Source organism: Rhinoderma darwinii, chromosome 1 (genome assembly GCF_050947455.1).
Source record: "Rhinoderma darwinii isolate aRhiDar2 chromosome 1, aRhiDar2.hap1, whole genome shotgun sequence".
Taxonomy (NCBI): Eukaryota; Metazoa; Chordata; class Amphibia; order Anura; family Rhinodermatidae; genus Rhinoderma; species Rhinoderma darwinii.
Genome location: NC_134687.1, coordinates 283700485 through 283717144, shown reverse-complemented (window position 1 = coordinate 283717144; position 16660 = coordinate 283700485). Strand labels below are relative to the sequence as shown.

General features: G+C 39.6%; 1 protein-coding gene across 1 annotated transcript in view; it reads right to left on the bottom strand.

Moving 5' to 3' along the window:
- Positions 1-2255: 2255 nt before the first annotated feature.
- The window catches only part of TMEM59L (transmembrane protein 59 like), an 86637-nt gene continuing 72232 nt past the window's right edge, over positions 2256-16660 (bottom strand). Inside the window, exons 3-8 of the mRNA XM_075864523.1 lie at positions 16303-16397; positions 12083-12232; positions 11865-11973; positions 11437-11548; positions 8860-8977; positions 2256-5577 (exon numbers count right to left, since the gene is read on the bottom strand). Coding sequence (XP_075720638.1) covers positions 5416-5577; positions 8860-8977; positions 11437-11548; positions 11865-11973; positions 12083-12232; positions 16303-16397 — 746 coding nt within the window. The 3' untranslated portion in view covers positions 2256-5415. The remainder of the gene's footprint in view (positions 5578-8859; positions 8978-11436; positions 11549-11864; positions 11974-12082; positions 12233-16302; positions 16398-16660) is intronic.

The following is a 16660-nucleotide window of genomic DNA, read 5'->3' as shown; positions in this document are numbered from 1 at the left end:
GGCCGATTTTAAGAGAAATCCAGGCGTTTTGAGAACTGATTTTCAAAGCGTTTTGGACTTTTGCAAGCGTTTTTGAAGAGCATTTTCGCAGCGTTTTTTGAAGTTAAATGTGAAAAATCAGCTTGTAAAACACTTAAAGTGACGTCACTTCTTTTTTACAAAGCGTATATTTACAAGGCGTTTTTTTAATACAGCAGCGTAAAAAAAATATGCCTCGTATGAAATACATAGTGTATATCCCATTGAAATCAATGGGAAGCGGTTTGTAGACATATTTCAAGTGTATTACGGAGCGGAATACGAGCGTTTTATGCTCGAAATACGCCTGAAAACCATGGCCTTACTGATAAACTCATTAAAACAAGTTTCTTTGAGATGACACAAATTGTATAGTTATTTCTGAATTAAGAAAGTATGCGCAGACAGTTATTAGACATTGCAACATGAGTAAATACTTTGGTAATCAGATCACTGCTTCCTTTGCCAGGTTTTTACGGCTGACCTAAATGGGAAAAAATGTGGTATTGAAACCAGTGCTTGGGACTGAGCCCAATAGATGCCCTTTTTTTTTTTTTTTTTTAAATAGCAGAGGGTGTGAAGAAGTAAGTGCCTGTCCGTAAAGGGGTTTTCCGAGCCATTCCAAAAAGTGGCAGGACTAGGAGGGATGCATAAAAAAAAAAAAAATAAATAAATAAAAGCCACTACTCACCTCATAGATCCCCAGCGTTCCAGCGCCACAGCTCCCGTCCTCCCTGCCACTGTTTACTGACATGACTGAAGCGATGATGTGCTTGTATACCCACATGAACGCTGCAGCCAATCACTGGTCTCAATGGGTATACGGAACAGGATCGCTGAGGCCAGTGATTTAGCTGCAGCGATCACGTGGGTAAACGGGCAAGTTATCACTGAAGCTATTTCAATAAACAGAGATGGGGAGGACCGGAGCGGCAGCGCTGGAATGAAGGCTCTGTAAGGGGAGTAATAGCTTTTTTTTTTAATGCATCTCTCCTATCCCTGCTACTTTTTGGAATCACTCAGAAAACCACTTTAAAGAGGCTCTGTCACCAGATTCTCAAATCCCTATCTCCTATTGCATGTGATCGGCGCTGCAATGTAGATAACAGTAACGTGTTTTTGTTTTTTTTTTAAACTTTCATTTTCGGCCAAGTTATGAGCCATTTTATATATATGCAAATGAGCTTTGAAATGGACAATTGGGCGTTTTTTTTTCATTATGTCCAACTGGGCGTGTATTGTGTTTTTAACTGGGCGTGTTTACTGTATGACGCTGACCAATCAGTGACTAGTCAGCGTCATACACTCCTCTCCATTCATTTACACAGCAGCGATGTGCAGCCACATACACAGAGATTAACGTTAATCAAGTGTCCTGATAATTAATACACATGAAATCCAGCCTGGACGTCATGTGTACTCAGAATCCTGACACTTCTGAATCTTTTCTGTGAGATTCCAGCAAGCCACGCGTAATCTCGCGAGATTACGGAGGTAAACGAGATTTCGTTTCCCTTGCTGGAAATCTCAAAGAAAAGAGTCAGAAGTGTCAGGATTCTGAATTCACATGACGTCCAGGCTTGGAGGTCATGTGTATTAATTATCAGGACACTTGATTAACGTTAATCTCTGTTTATGTGGCTGCACATCGCTGCTGTGTAAATGAATGGAGAGGAGTGTATGACGCTAACTGGTCACAGATTGGTCAGCGTCATACACGTAAACACGCCCAGTTAAAAACACAATACATGCCCAGTTGGACATAACGAAAAAAAAAAACCCCAGTTGTCCATTTCAAAGCTCATTTGCATATATATAAAATAGCTCATAACTTGGCCAAAAATGAAAGTTTTAAAAAAAAAAACAAAGCGTTACTGTTATCTACATTGCAGCGCCGATCACATGCAATAGGAGATAGGGATTTGAGAATCTGGTGACAGAGCCTCTTTAAGGATTCAGGGCTGTAGGGAAATATTACTTGGCTGCTCAGCCAAGAGGACTCACCGCTGTATAGAATATATTACATCTATTTTTCATCTCTCTGTTCATCCCCTAGGAAGGTGGGTTTAATGGGCACAATTGCCCCCACAAGTTGAAATTTAGTATGGTGCCTGTTGGTTGCCCTAATGTAAAGGGCCTGTCCTGGTGAAACAGTTATAAAAGTAGTAATAAAACAGCCTATTGCAATTCAGGCAATAAAAAAAAGCAAGCATTAGAAGTAGACAGATGGTCCAAAGTGATTCATCCTTGGATTTTTAATTGACAAACTTTAGCAATGTAAACAGCAGCAATAAAAATGGAACATAAAACAAGATCTAACACCAAGACTGCTTTATCAAAAACTGTTTTTATAAATGAGGAAGATACGTTTGTGGAGAGAAAACCATCCCCATGTACCAGTGGACATCAGTATGATATGATGTATCAGAAATAGAGGTACTCACGGTATGGGAAAATAATAATGATTATGTAAAGATAATATGTACACATAAATGATATGTCTGTAAGATCAAAGACCAGGATTATCCAGGCTATGGTATTTTCTGTGGCTCTGCATGGATGTGAAAGTCAGATAATAGGGTAGTGAGTAAGAAATCATTAACATATCAATAAGAAGCCTAAAGACATTCTGGAGGAATCTTCCTGTCACGACTTATGATGTCGAGAGTTTTTACCAATAACATATGGGATGTCAGTGGTGGTGTGCATTGTGCATTCCTTCATGAGCACTCACTAGGTCTTTGTAGGGCCTCCTAAATCTTGTCATTTACCAGAGTTCTTTCTACGAGTTTCTCTTACCGCCATAGCAGGATGACACTCACTGGATTACGAGATTCTTTATAGCGCAACCTTATAGTACAATACATTGCCCATAACTGCTCACAGCTTAGTTACCAAATAATATGCAGGTGTAAAATAATATACAGGAAACGCATAAGCCCAGGATGAATATGCCATTCAGAGGTTTCCCAGTGCTGCAAAACAACAGCGATAACCATCAAATATTTTCTCATTCATTGCATTAAAAAAAAACAAGCCAAATATAAGAATGCCTAATAGAAGCAGTGTAAAAACTTTCTATACTACAGATTGAATCGGTTTACAAAAAGTGCCTACGGTATCTTCAGTCGATCATTAAATCCCTCGCTTATTATTTTTTAATATATTGCCAGTAAACTAATTGTGCTAATAACTTTACATTAAACATGTTGAAAAAGGGAAGTCTTGTACCGTGCCTTCCTTGAAGGAATGGCTGACTGAACGGAATGAGATTATGAGTATGGAGGAGTTAATGTCTGCTGATCGTGGTAAGTCCGAGGTTTTTGTTCGAACTTAGTCAGTATGGTCCGAATTCCGGGGGGGTCCTGATATGAGACTTTGGTTGGATGGCCTCTATTGAACACTCATTTCGCCAAATTCTGTGTGCTTTTGTCCGTCTGTGTTTCCCTTCGTTGTCTTGTGTATATGTAACTGTGTGTTAGAATTTGCACTTAAACGTGTCATTAATACTCGTCTTTGGGACTGGTTTCCCTAAATATTGCACTACTTTTGCTGTAGTTATGGTATTGTTACTTAACATTAGATTTTATTATTTAGTTCCTCTTACTTTGATGTTTAGGAGGCTACCTCCTACCATTACTCATATGTTTTTGTAATATTTCTTACAATTCGACTTTCTTGTATTGCACTATGTGCCAACTTTTGCAATTTTGTGTAATGTTTTATATGCTTTGTTTATTTTCTAATAAAAAATGTTTTGATAACGAAAAAAAAACAAAAACATGTTGAAAAAGCTATTTGAATACGGTGACCGACCGCCAGATGGCCATCCTATCAATTCCATAGCACAATTATCAGGCAAGATGTGAAATGCAATCGGGAGTTTTCATGAGTACAGTGTATGGCATCCTCTTCTGAACACACCAGTTTACTGCTATGAACTATTCAAGCTCTTTTTCACAAAATGGTAATATTTCAACAGATTTGGCCAAACAAATGTATGGCAAATCAGACATTTACCTTTTAGTTAAGCTGCAGGATCCAGCCAAGTTTGATAGGTGATAAAGGTCTGATCGCTGGGGGGCCTCACCGCTTAGAGACCCACACTGATCACGCAAATCGGGGGTCTCGAACCCCTATTCCCCCTCAGTGCACGATGGCAGTAAGGAGAAACTTGAATGGAGCGGAGGACGAGAAAGTAATCGGTCATCATCTATGGGACTGATGGAGATAGTCAAGTACAGCGCGGCTGTTTCCATTAGCCCCATAGACATTATATGGAGTGTCAGGGCACATGCTCACCCTACGCTCCTTTCAAGCTCCTCCTCACTGTGATTGTACAGTACGAAGGAATGGTTGGGGGGTCATGACACCCATTCTAGTGATCAATGGGGCTCCCAGCGATCAGACATTTATCATATATCCTACGGATAGGTGATAATTGTTAACATGTGATTGTCAGGGTTCCCAGTGGAACTCCCTGAAATCATATGTACTCCTGAGGACCTTCTTGCACAAAAGGAAAAATAGATATGTTTTTTTTATGTAAAGGAAACAAAGGGACATTGCAGTTGATGGAAAACATACTGTTATGTGCAACAATTAACTGCAATTCTACGTGCAAAGAAAATACCAAAAGGCCTACAGAATATCTCACATCCCAAAGAGCAGAGGAAACCTTAGCCTGCTTACATAATGAATTTAGCAATCTACTTGGTATAAAGAAAATATACAGCAAGGGGCACATTTATAAAAATACATTTCCTTTGTGAAAGCTGCATTGAACTTTAGCTTCACCATAATTTTTTGAAAAACAAAATACATATAAATAATGATCACTGGCACAGAAGCTGGTTACAATGGTTCATGCAGTACCAGTAGTGTCTTCATAGAGATAGAAAGACACACGCCAATATAGTTTATTGAAGGTTGCTAAAAATTGTGAAGATTAGTGTTTGTGAGTCAACCTGAGCATGTCTCTTAGCTGTAACGGACATCTTCTAAATTGTGAATAATATTAAATTATTTTATAATGAACATTTCTAGAGATCTTACAAACGGTATAGCTCCGTAAATTGCCTTCGTACATCAGAAGACACAAACAAGAGGTTTTCATAGCGTTGTGGGAAAATTAGATCCATGAAAACCTTTTAAACCGATAAAGGAATATCATTGTTATCAAAACCAACAACGTAACAGTCACCCCACAGTAGACACCACAAGATTCGGAGCATTTGTGGTGGGTTCTACATCTGTAGATCAATCATCCTAGATGCTTTGCAACAAAAGGAAGCAAAAGAGTACAGTTCATGAAACCAGTATAACGAGAAAATTACCCCCTTTGATGCATTGTGGTCTACAAACCCCTCAAGCACTAAAGGTGTAAAAAAGACCGTTTTAAATTATGGTCTTATCTAGGTCCACTTTCACTGGCAGTGGTCCAGCTTCCTCACTCTCTTCAGTAGGGCAGATTGTAACAGCCACAACGGAAGGCAGTGGAAAGGGGTCTGGCTTTTCCATGTCTTCCAGATACTCCTTGTCTCCATTTATGCTCAGTGGCTGTCAGGAATCAGAGATAAAAAAAAAGAAAGGGTTTACTTCCTCATAAATTGACAACAGGTACATTATATTATTTGAAGCTCATTGTATTGTAATATGCCCACAAGGCTGTCCTGATCAAAAACCCATAATGCATAAACAGTAATTTGCCTAAAATCTATGGAAGCTTGTTACATACAGTGCATTCAGAAAGTCTTCAGACCCTTTCACTTTTTTCCCATTTTGTTATGTTGAGGCCTTGTGCGAAAATAAAAAAAATAAAAATCAAGTTTTCCCCATCATTCTGCACTCAAAACTTTGCATGGACATAAGTATTCAGACACTTGAAATTTTAGCTCTGGGGGCCACTCATTTCTCTAGATCATCTTTGAAATGTTTCTACACCGTGATTGGAGTTCACCTGTGGTAAATTCATTTGATTAGACATGATTTGGAAAGACACACCCCTGTCTATATAAGGTCTCAGCTGAAAATGCATATCAGAGAAAAACCAAGCCATGAGGAGGAAAGAACTGCCTGTAGAGCTCAGAGACTGGATTGTGTGGAGGAACAGATCTGGAAAAGAGTACAAAAAAAAGTTCCCAAGAGCACAGTGGCCTCCATAATTCTTAAATCCAAGAAGTTTGGAACAACCAGGACTCTTCCTAGAGCTGGCCACCAGACTATGTAATCGGGGGAGAGGGGCCTTGGTAAGAGATGCATTCAAGAACCCAATTGTCACTCTGGCTGAGCTGCAAAGATCCTGTGTGCAGATGGGAGAAAGTTCCAGAAGGTCAACCATCACTGCAGCACTCCACCAATCTGGGCTTTATGTCAGAGGGGCCAGAAAGAAACTTCTCCTCAGTAAAACAAACATGAAAGCCCGTCTGGAGTTTACAAAAAAGCACCTACTCTCAAACGGTGAAAAACAAGATTCTGTGGACTGATAAAACCAAGATTGAACCTTTTGGCCTCAATTCTAAAGATCATGTCGGGAGGAAACCAAGCACTGCTTTTCACCTGCCCAATACATACCTACAGTGAAGCATGGTGGTGGCATCATCTTGCTGTGGGGGTGTTTTTCAGCCGCTGGAACAGGGTGACTGGTCATGGTTGAGGTAAAGATGAATGGAGCAAAGTACAGAGATATTCTTAATGAAAACCTGATCCAGAGTGCTCTGGACCTCAGACTGGGCTGAAGGTCCATCTTCCAACAAGACAATACAGGAGTGGCTTAGGCACACAGCCAAGACAACACAGGAGTGGCTTAGGGACAACTCTGTGAATGTCCTTGAGTGGCCCAGCCAGAGTTCTGACTTGAACCCAATCGAACATCTCTGGAGAGACCTGAAAATGGCTGTCCACCGACGATCCCCATCCAACCTGACGGCGCTTGAGAGGATCTGCAGAGAAGAATGGCAGAAAATCCCCGAATCCAGCTGTGCAAACCTTGTGGCATCATACCCAAGAGGACTGGATGCTGTTATTGCTGCTAAAGGTGCTTCACCTAAGTACTGAGTAATGGGTCTGAATACTTATGTCAATGCAATATTTTAGTTTTTCTTTTTCAATATATTAGCAAAGATTATGAACATTCTGTTCACACTTTGTCATTATGGGGTATTGAGTGCAGAATGATGGGGAAAACTTTATATTTTTTTTAGGCCTCAACATAAAATGAGAAAAAATTGAAAGGGTCTGAAGACTTTCCGTATACATTGTACATATTTTATTAGTGATTTTATCAGTTTTCTGAAGGTTGTAGTTTATAACCAAATAAAACAAACTATACCCATACATTTACGGATAAGTACATGCAAAACCTGGAAGTATGGTTAGTTCTGAAAATCCATAGAAAATGTGGGTGATGATGATGATAAGTAAGGAAAACTACCACCTATACAGAAATAGAATGCCCATTGTAAACAAAATATTGTGATCAATCTTGGATTTTAAACAAACATTTCTTCTACTTTTGCCCAACACCGCTGCTCCTCGAGAAAAACCTCAAAGGAAGCCAACTTTCTTGGTATAATGACACATCAGTCTCAGTGTTTTGCTAGATCTCGTCCTAACCATAAAGCATACCTTTGGTTTGTACAGAATACCATTAAGGCATAATTCAGCCATTACATAACCCATTTGTTTGCATGTAATTTGGGTTCGGTTATGCATTTAGGCAGTCGAGTAGAAGCATCCCTCCAAATCAGGGGTCCACGACTTGCGACCCACAATGCTGTTCTGTGCAGCCGCCAGCTATCTCGGACATCCCTATATTTGGGGACTCCTCTCTCTACAAAGAGGAAGTGATGGGGTGGCTACGAATCAACCCGGCTCTTTCTATTAACGACATCTACAGTGGAGATGACAGAGGACCCTCATTCTTGCGATAAGTAGAAGTTCCAGAAGTGAGACCCTCACCTATTAGACATTTATGGCATAAACTGTCAATGTGTCGCACACTGGAATACCCCTTTAAGTTGTATTTTGGCCCTTTGGAGTGATTCAATCTATTAGTGTGATCCTTAGACTTAAAAAAGTTGTGCACTCCTGCTCTAAATACGAATTTGAAACCAGTAACTATTAGCTACAGCCGGATACATCCCTGAACTTCCCATTCAGAAATAGAACATTTTGCCATTTTAACTAGAACAGAGTGACATGATCAGCAATGTAGGAGGAACATTCCCTCTTATAATGTTCCCAAATTCAGGTGACCAGATATTAACCTCCTTATCAAAATGAAATTACAAACCAACAGTAACAAGAAGAGCATCGGTGTACTTATTTAAGTTCTTTTCTGTACCGTCTTAGGAACAGAAAAATTACAGAAGTGCTGAATCCTTCACATGACAGACACCAACAGTGCCCAATGTATCCCATTTAATGGCTTCCGTCGGCATTACATCATTTTGCTGGCCAAAATAGCGCAGCGTGCCGAACTAGTTTGTTCAGGATTTTTGATGGGATCTGCAACGCAAATGTGAACGAGGCCTAACTAAATAAGTATAAGACCAGGAAAGGAGGATAGCTATTTATCAAGATAACAAATGCTTAAAATAAGTAGGAAATAAATAATTTATCACAAAGAATTTATATAAAATCCTTAGCTTTCCACACAATTATCTAAAATGCCTTTACCCCCATAGAAGCAATAGTATTGTTCTAGATTTTAGATAAAGAGGTATGTAAGACGGATTAAAGCTCCATCCTGATGTGCATATTGTACCCCTTGTAAATAACTGTCCGTATTCATCTAAAATAGCATTTCCTAAGCAGCAAAAAAAGAGAGTTGTACACTACCTGAGCCTTTATGTGTTGGTCAGGGGCAGTCACCAAGCTGGCACAGCTAAGCCACAGCATCACCATGATGGACAGGAACAAGCATGCAGCCAAAATCCAACGTGGTAATCCAGAGCGCCTGCAGAGAAAATTGCAGAAAAAATCTCTGTCTAGACTAATAAGAACTTTAAACAATGTAATTCATGCTGCACATGGTATTGGAGTCTTTCTCCATGATTCGAAAAATGTTTTTTTTTTTTCAGAATCAAAGCCACTCTTGTCCATAGGATTAGTCTGGCATTGCATTGACGAATGGGGAAGAACTGCAATGCCAGGCACATTCCTTGGACAAGAGTGGCGCGGTTTCTGGAAAAAAGGCAGACATATTTTTCTAATCATGGACAACATTTTTAAATCTATTACTTTCATGACATAGCAAGGTTGGAAATGTTAAGTTAAGCGTTATTCACATCTGCGACCGAGGCTCCATTAGGGGCCTCGGTTGCAGACTTGGCCGAGATTACCGGAGACAAGAGCGCAGCTTGCTGCTCTATTGTCTCTGGTAAAATCATGGACACCCTGACAAAAAGCTGACAAAACCTATTAAAGTCAATGGGTTCCGTTGGCCGGCGGTGGCATCCGTTGTGCAATGGAAACGTTGATTCCGTTAATCCCTTGTTCTGCTCCTCTGACGAAGCAGAAAAATGGAGCACACCGACACAGGTGTGAACATAGCCTTAAATGTTGATCAAATCCATGTTATTCATGCTTGGTCTAAATTTGTCAATCCAGAAGTTGTTAAACAAAACACTAGTAAGGCAGATGTCAATATGTGTGGAAAGTCCTTCATATACAGCAATTAGCCTAATTCCATGTATAGAATGTCTAAGGGCTTATTCAGACGAGCTTTGTTAAAACTCGTTGAGTTCAGTCTGTGAAAAACTGATAATTTTGCATCAGTTTTTCTGCAATTGCCTTCAGTTTGTCAGTTTTTTTTCATCCAGATGGCGTCAGTGAGCCATCCAATTTTCACGTTCGTGAAAAAAAACCTGAATAATGTGCTCAATTGTCCCAACCCACTGAAAACACCCCCAGGAGGTTCCCATGACTGTAGAAATACCATTTTCCATTGCTTGTAGAATACGGAGCATTGTGACATTCTTCTCGTGCATATTTTTGGCTTCTGACCAGGCCTAATATTCAGGACCACAGAGAAAAAGTATAATGGAAAGAATTGCACCCCTTCCATGTTTTGCACCCTCTTCTGGTTTTAGCTTTCAAATACTGACCAAAATACTGACATGTGAAGGAGGCCTATATGTTTTTCAGAGAATAATGATCATTTAAAGACTGGCTGTTTAATCCAGCTGAACTGACGGCCGCGGCTTTGACGGAACGATACAGCTTCTATGCATGCAAGATACATAAAAGGTGTATCTTAAAAAGTAAAAAAGAATATAATACAAGTCAAATTTTGTTTCAAATCACATAAAACATTGATTTATAAAAAAAAATATGTTTTCCTTTCAAAGGTGTACATAGCCTAAATAGAATCCCCCTTTTCAAAGGGTTCTTCTCACAGGTCATTTGAACATTTCGGAAATCAATAGTGTAACCGCTCGATCTGTATAGGGAATAGGACGGTGATGAAAAAAACTAACCTGTATGCCTGTATATGATGTCAACTAAAAGGCTTAAAACATTTGAAAAACAGTTTACAATATTCACGGTTAAACTCTGTATAAAGTAACTCTATAAATACTTTGCTTTATTATATTATGCCGATTTCGAGTTCCATAAAATGTCTAAAGCTAAATTCTGAATTCTGCTGGTTTCCTGTTACTAGACTGGGAGATAGGATGACAGTTACTCAGTTAGAGCTAAACTATTAGGTATATTTCTGACAGATAAACTGCTTTCTGTTTCCAATAGCAACCAGGAGAATTCAAATCAAAAGTATTTACAAAGTTACTCAACTTTTTGTGTAAATTTAAGCTAAAATGTTATTGATACTAAAATAACACTTTTTATAAAGAACTACAAAAAAAGAAATTATTTGGATGCACAATGAGTGGTATAGGTAATTCTGTAGTACTAATTCTCATTACCCCTTTCCTAGGGAGCCCCCCCGAGGATGATACCACCAGTGACAACCTTAGAGTAGACAAAAGCATTACACTTCACTCTTAGTTCTAGTACACTAGGGCAAAGGAAAAGGGGAAGTGGAACGTAATTTGCCCAGGGGCCCAGTCAAAACCCTACTACCTTGTTCTCTAAATATGTAGGAGAGAGAAAAAGAGAGAGAGAGAACAAGAGAGCGCGAGAAAAAGAGAGCGCGAGAAAAAGAGAGCGCGAGAAAAAGAGAGCGCGAGAAAAAGAGAGCGCGAGAAAAAGAGAGCGCGAGAAAAAGAGAGCGCGAGAAAAAGAGAGAACAAGAGAGTAGGGTGAGATAGTGATGTAAGGAGGGAAAAAATGGGAGTAAGAGACTGGAAGAGGAAGTGGGAAAGGAGAGTGAACGAGGGGGAGAAGTTAAATGCTAAATTATCACGTGTACATAAAAATGTTTTAAATTACAAGAACAGTTTCTTCTCTGCTTACTTAGACATGCAGCCAAGAAAATCATGCTCTGACTGCGGGGTCTCCATGTGGGGTAACTTATGCTTCACTTTGGACTCCTTAACTGAATTCTTCTCAGTTTTGTCTCGTGCACCTATAAAAACGTAAGAGACACAATTAGATTATTTTAAAAATAAAGATCAAATACCGTGTGACCATTTCAGAATATTTCTATACTAATATATGGCAAACAAGGAGTGTTCATAAAGTCTTGATTAATAAAATATGCTTTTATGACAAATATATTTCAGTTCATTAGTAAAAGACCTTCAGAATATTTAAAGAATTATAAAATACTACATTTTCTTACTCAATTCTGTTTTTTACTACTGTACATGCAAGTTCACCTAAATATTTGAATGTCATTTTATTATTAACATGAAATATTAACAGATTATAATATCATGTACCTGTATGAGGTTTCAAGGTGTTGAATCGTGAGGAAAGCCAAGTCTTATCAGTAACCTCGGATCTTGGGGCTTGAAGCTCCAGCACTGGGTATTCTATTTCTGGCTGTGACTGAAATACAGATAAGTATCAGTTGACTTGACGGACTTGTAAATTTAAATACATAGTCGTAGCAGCGCACAAAAAGGCATTAGTAGTTGCTGTAGAAGTTATATCTCACCTGGAACACCACAACTTTCCCATCATCAGACTGCAGGTAGAAAGTCCAGGTGGATGAAATGAAGCTCTGAGCTGAACTCACAATGTCGCTGCAGAAGCCAGAGATCAGGTCGAACATGGAAAAGGAATTTGGAAGTCTGAGATCCAGCATCTACATTTTCGGGAAAAAGGCAACTGTCAGACACAAAAATAAGACACCAATGCTATAAACACATAATGTCGCTACAGCCATTGTGAGGGCGTGAAACTAGAGAGCTGTCTCGTCAATCGGTGCTTGTATTTACGGCCCATAAAGACCCTTAGAGATTCAATATGGTTGAAGGGATAGTGCCCTATGTGTAGGGCTAGATTTTCAAAACTGAATTCAATTAAAAGATAAATAAAAGCCATTTTGTTTGGATGGAGGTTACCCTTAAATGTTTTACCAGTAATACTGTGTATGCATATCTAACTAACAAGCAATACAATATTGAAGAACAAATCCAAAAGGTATCCCAGTCTCGAATGAGGGTGAGATGTGCTGCCAACATGATGGAAATGTATGGGGATGAACGATCGTAGTATCAGCCTCCCTTCCTGATATGATTGAAAGGATTCAGAACCACTAGTAGTCCCTTACATGAGCCGGTCTGTCAAACGACTATAACCAGTGAGCAGCAGAGTAAGGTGCATGCGCCGACTTTCAAATTCGGTACCCGTTCTAACATTGTATCGCAGTGGTGTTTTACCTACTGCGCAAGTGTAAATACTTAGAGAGCCAAGCTCTAGCGTATGTCAGGGGACTCAGGGTATGTTCACAGGCAGTGTTTTCAGACGTAATTCGGGCGTTTTATGCTTCGAATTACTCCTGAAAATACGGCTCCATTACGCCTACAAACATCTGCCCATTGCTTGCAATGGGATTTACAATTATCTGTTCCCACGAGGCTTAATTTTACACGTCGCTGTCAAAATACGGCATGTAAAAAGACGCCCGCGAAAAAGAAGTGCATGTCACTTCTTGGGACGTTTTTAGAGGCTTTTTTCATTGACTCCATTGAAAAACAGCTCCAATAACGTCTGTAAAATACGCAGCGAAACATGCGAGTTGCTACAAACACATCTGAAAATCAGGAGCTGTTTTCGCCTGAAAAACAGCTCCGTAATTTCAGACGTATTTGGTCACTGCTTGTGAACATACCCTTAAGAGTTAAAATGTTGATTGCTAAACAGCGCATGGCCTGGGACTTCGATGGATAGAAAGGCTTGCATACAGCAGATACCCAAAGGCTTAAATAGATTAAATGTCCCATGTAGGTCTAAGCATTTCAACTTTTCAAATGGCATGCAGCGTACACTGAAATGCCTAAAGGATGAACTACTTCATATGATGCATTTATAGGAGAACTTAAATGAGGGGCAACTTTTTGCCCCATTAGTGTAAATATATAAAATACTCTGTGACCTCACAGAAAGGAACATTTGCAATAACCATATAGACACAAAGGGCATAATTCGATGCCATATCAATTTTATAAATGGCGCTCTATTTTTTTTTTAAGGTAATTTGTCTTTACATACATTTTTATAATACTAGTTCTAGTGCTAAATTATTAAATAATGTTCGCAAATTCATGTCAAAGATTAAAATTCTGTTGAAAATTTAAAATCATAAGTCATAGACTAGATGTACACATTATTTTTATTCCAAGATTGTGTTAGGAGGCTTCTCTAAATTTGTCTAAGGAAATGAGATTTAGATGAAGGCTTAATACGAAAAACTTTTTAGAGAGCTCTAGTGCTAGAGACAGCCACATTCACTCGTACAGCTGTAGCCATCTTTAACTTGCTGCAGCGTGATATCACACAACAAAAGCCATTGAAAAGTCAAGATGAGAGATCTAGCCACTGTTTATTTAATGTGTTAAAAGTCAAGGTAAAGACGGCTACATCTGTATGTGCGTCCTCAGGACGCAGATACAAATGAATACTATAGGTTGCAGGCCTAACTACAGGGGGTCTGTGTGTGGCGCTATCTACATGGGGTCTGTGTGTTGCGCTATCTACAGGGGTTCTGTGTGTGGCGCTATCTACAGGGGGTCTGTGTGTGGCGCTATCTACAGGGGGTCTGTGTGGCGCTATCTACAGGTTTTCTTATTCTCTTATTTAGTACGCTATATTAGCGTTTACTGGGGGTATTAATTTTGGTCATCAGATCGCCCTGGAGACTCGCCCTGCTCCCCAACTGCCCCGCTCAGGAACTGCCAAGAATTAGAGGGAACATTGGTCATGTGGACTGCTATCCCCTGTCCACACCAATAGCACTTATAATGGGCATTTGAGCATCAAAGCTAGACCATGGAACAATGAAAGATGGTGGCCTAGTCTGGGACTTCTGGAATAAAGGCTGTGAGCCATGCTGTTACTATTGGGGGGAACAAAAATGCCTGTGACTATTGGGGGTAGAGGGACACTGGACAATTGCTGCAAGGCCAAAACTATGTGTGGTATTAAGGGGTTAAAGAAAAGAGAACAACTTCCCCTATCATCAGCTTCTTTTCTGCATTACCAATCTCAACCGTCTTCTATCTCCTTACCTGTACACATGTTCAGGTAAGCACCCACACGTATATTAATATGTCTGCAAAATATTCTGCACTGACAGCTAGAGGTTAGCAAATGTATTAAATAGAATTGTTTTACCAGCATTTTGTGCATATAACACAGAACAATCCAATGCAGAATCATCTGTAAGCCTCAGCTCTCCATCAGTATCTTCCTACACAAAGCTTTGTGATACATAGACATTGTTCAGAGCAAATGTCAAAGTCGGCATTCTGATGTGTCACTCATGCTGATGGATGGAGGACTATATGCACTGGTAGTTCCCCATTGTAATTTCTCAACAGAAACCTTTTGCTTGCTATGGACAGTGGTTAATAGTACGTGTTTTTGTCTCCTGGTCAATGACAGCTGCACTCTGAATACAGATTCAGCAAAGTAAGAGCACAAGTTGCATAGAAATGCCCAGTAAGGTTTTGAAACTTAAACGGACATGCTACTTTTTTATTATTTTTTTACTTGAATAATGGATTTAAAAATAAACCAAAAATAACACAATGTAGAATTATCACAATGTGTCATAGTCAACATGTTTCTTCATGTGCATCTCAAATGGTTCCAGGTAGATTTTCTATGCATCATACGAAGGTTTGTATACGAGAAACACAATGCCGAATGGCAAAATGGATTAGAAAGTCGGATCGTAAAACCGGAAACAGTCTAAAAACAGCTAGAAGGATGATCTATATATTTTAGCAGCCTTAAGCTGTCCACACTTATATATTAAAGTAGGCCACACCTGTCAATTTTGGGATCAGCCAGCAAACTAGAATGAAATGGGGCAGCCCAACGGTCCCCTGGCGGAACTATGGATTGCACCAGATCTTATGCCAAAAATGTCTGTCAGTGGCCCATTCTTTTCTCCCCATTGAAATAAAAAGGCCCTAATATTTTAATGTGTCAGGAAGAACATGTGACCATAACTAGTCATTTATTAGCAGAACAATACTGTAGTGGTGTGCAGCAGACATCTCAGAAGACGTTATGTATTGCATAACAATACATAACGGTATTCTCTTCAAAATGACGGACCTCACAAGAGAATGCTGACAGATCCCCATTGTAAGACAATGGCATCTAATCGGGCGCATTGGTATACGGTGTACGACGGATCTGATGGAGTGCTGTGGCTTCCGTTATGAACGTACCCTAACCCATATATGTATTCTATATTGTGTTTCTGTTCGACCAGCAGCAACTGGAAAGAAGGTGAGGGGAAAGATCATTCATCGATCACCCCACTCTTCATGGTCTTGGCAGGCTCACAACTATTAGGAACAGAGAGGGTGTGTGGTGTACGTTAGCAGTACTGAAATGGTCACAAATGGGGCCCTAAGTATAGAGAGTTCAGTCACATCTGGGCCCTGGTGCCTGAGGGGGCTCAATGCGCTCTAAGCCACATCAGGATAATGGTAATATAAATGCCACGTGACAAGTTTGTGGTCCATTTACAGATTGTGCACTGAAAATTTAACTTTATCTACATGCTTGAGGAGCCAAAGGTATTTTATAAAACACAAAAAAAAAACATACCTATAAAAAAATAGAACACATTTAGAATATGCACTGGTTAGAAATTAAATTTCATATGCGATGATTATTTCTGAACGCAGCGGATACCTTTTCCTTCTGGCTTTCCACTTCAACAAGCTGTTTTCTGCAGCCTGTTGTACAGCCATATTGTTCATCTGTTTTGGAATAGGCTTCAGCACATGCTATAACAAAAGGAAAATTAATGTTATATAAATGTAGCTGGTAAATCGTCCTTCTGTATAGAATTCAAAATAAATTTTGAAAGCTATTAAAACAAGTTTCAATAGATTTTTAAACATTTTAATTATTTGACAAATATTTGAAGTTATGAGCTGCAATCACCCTGGGGGGGGGGGGGGGTCGTGTGAAGCCCTCCAGAGGGTCGCGAGCCACTGACGGATGTCCTGATTATCACTGTATCTGCGTCCTTAGGATGCAGATACAG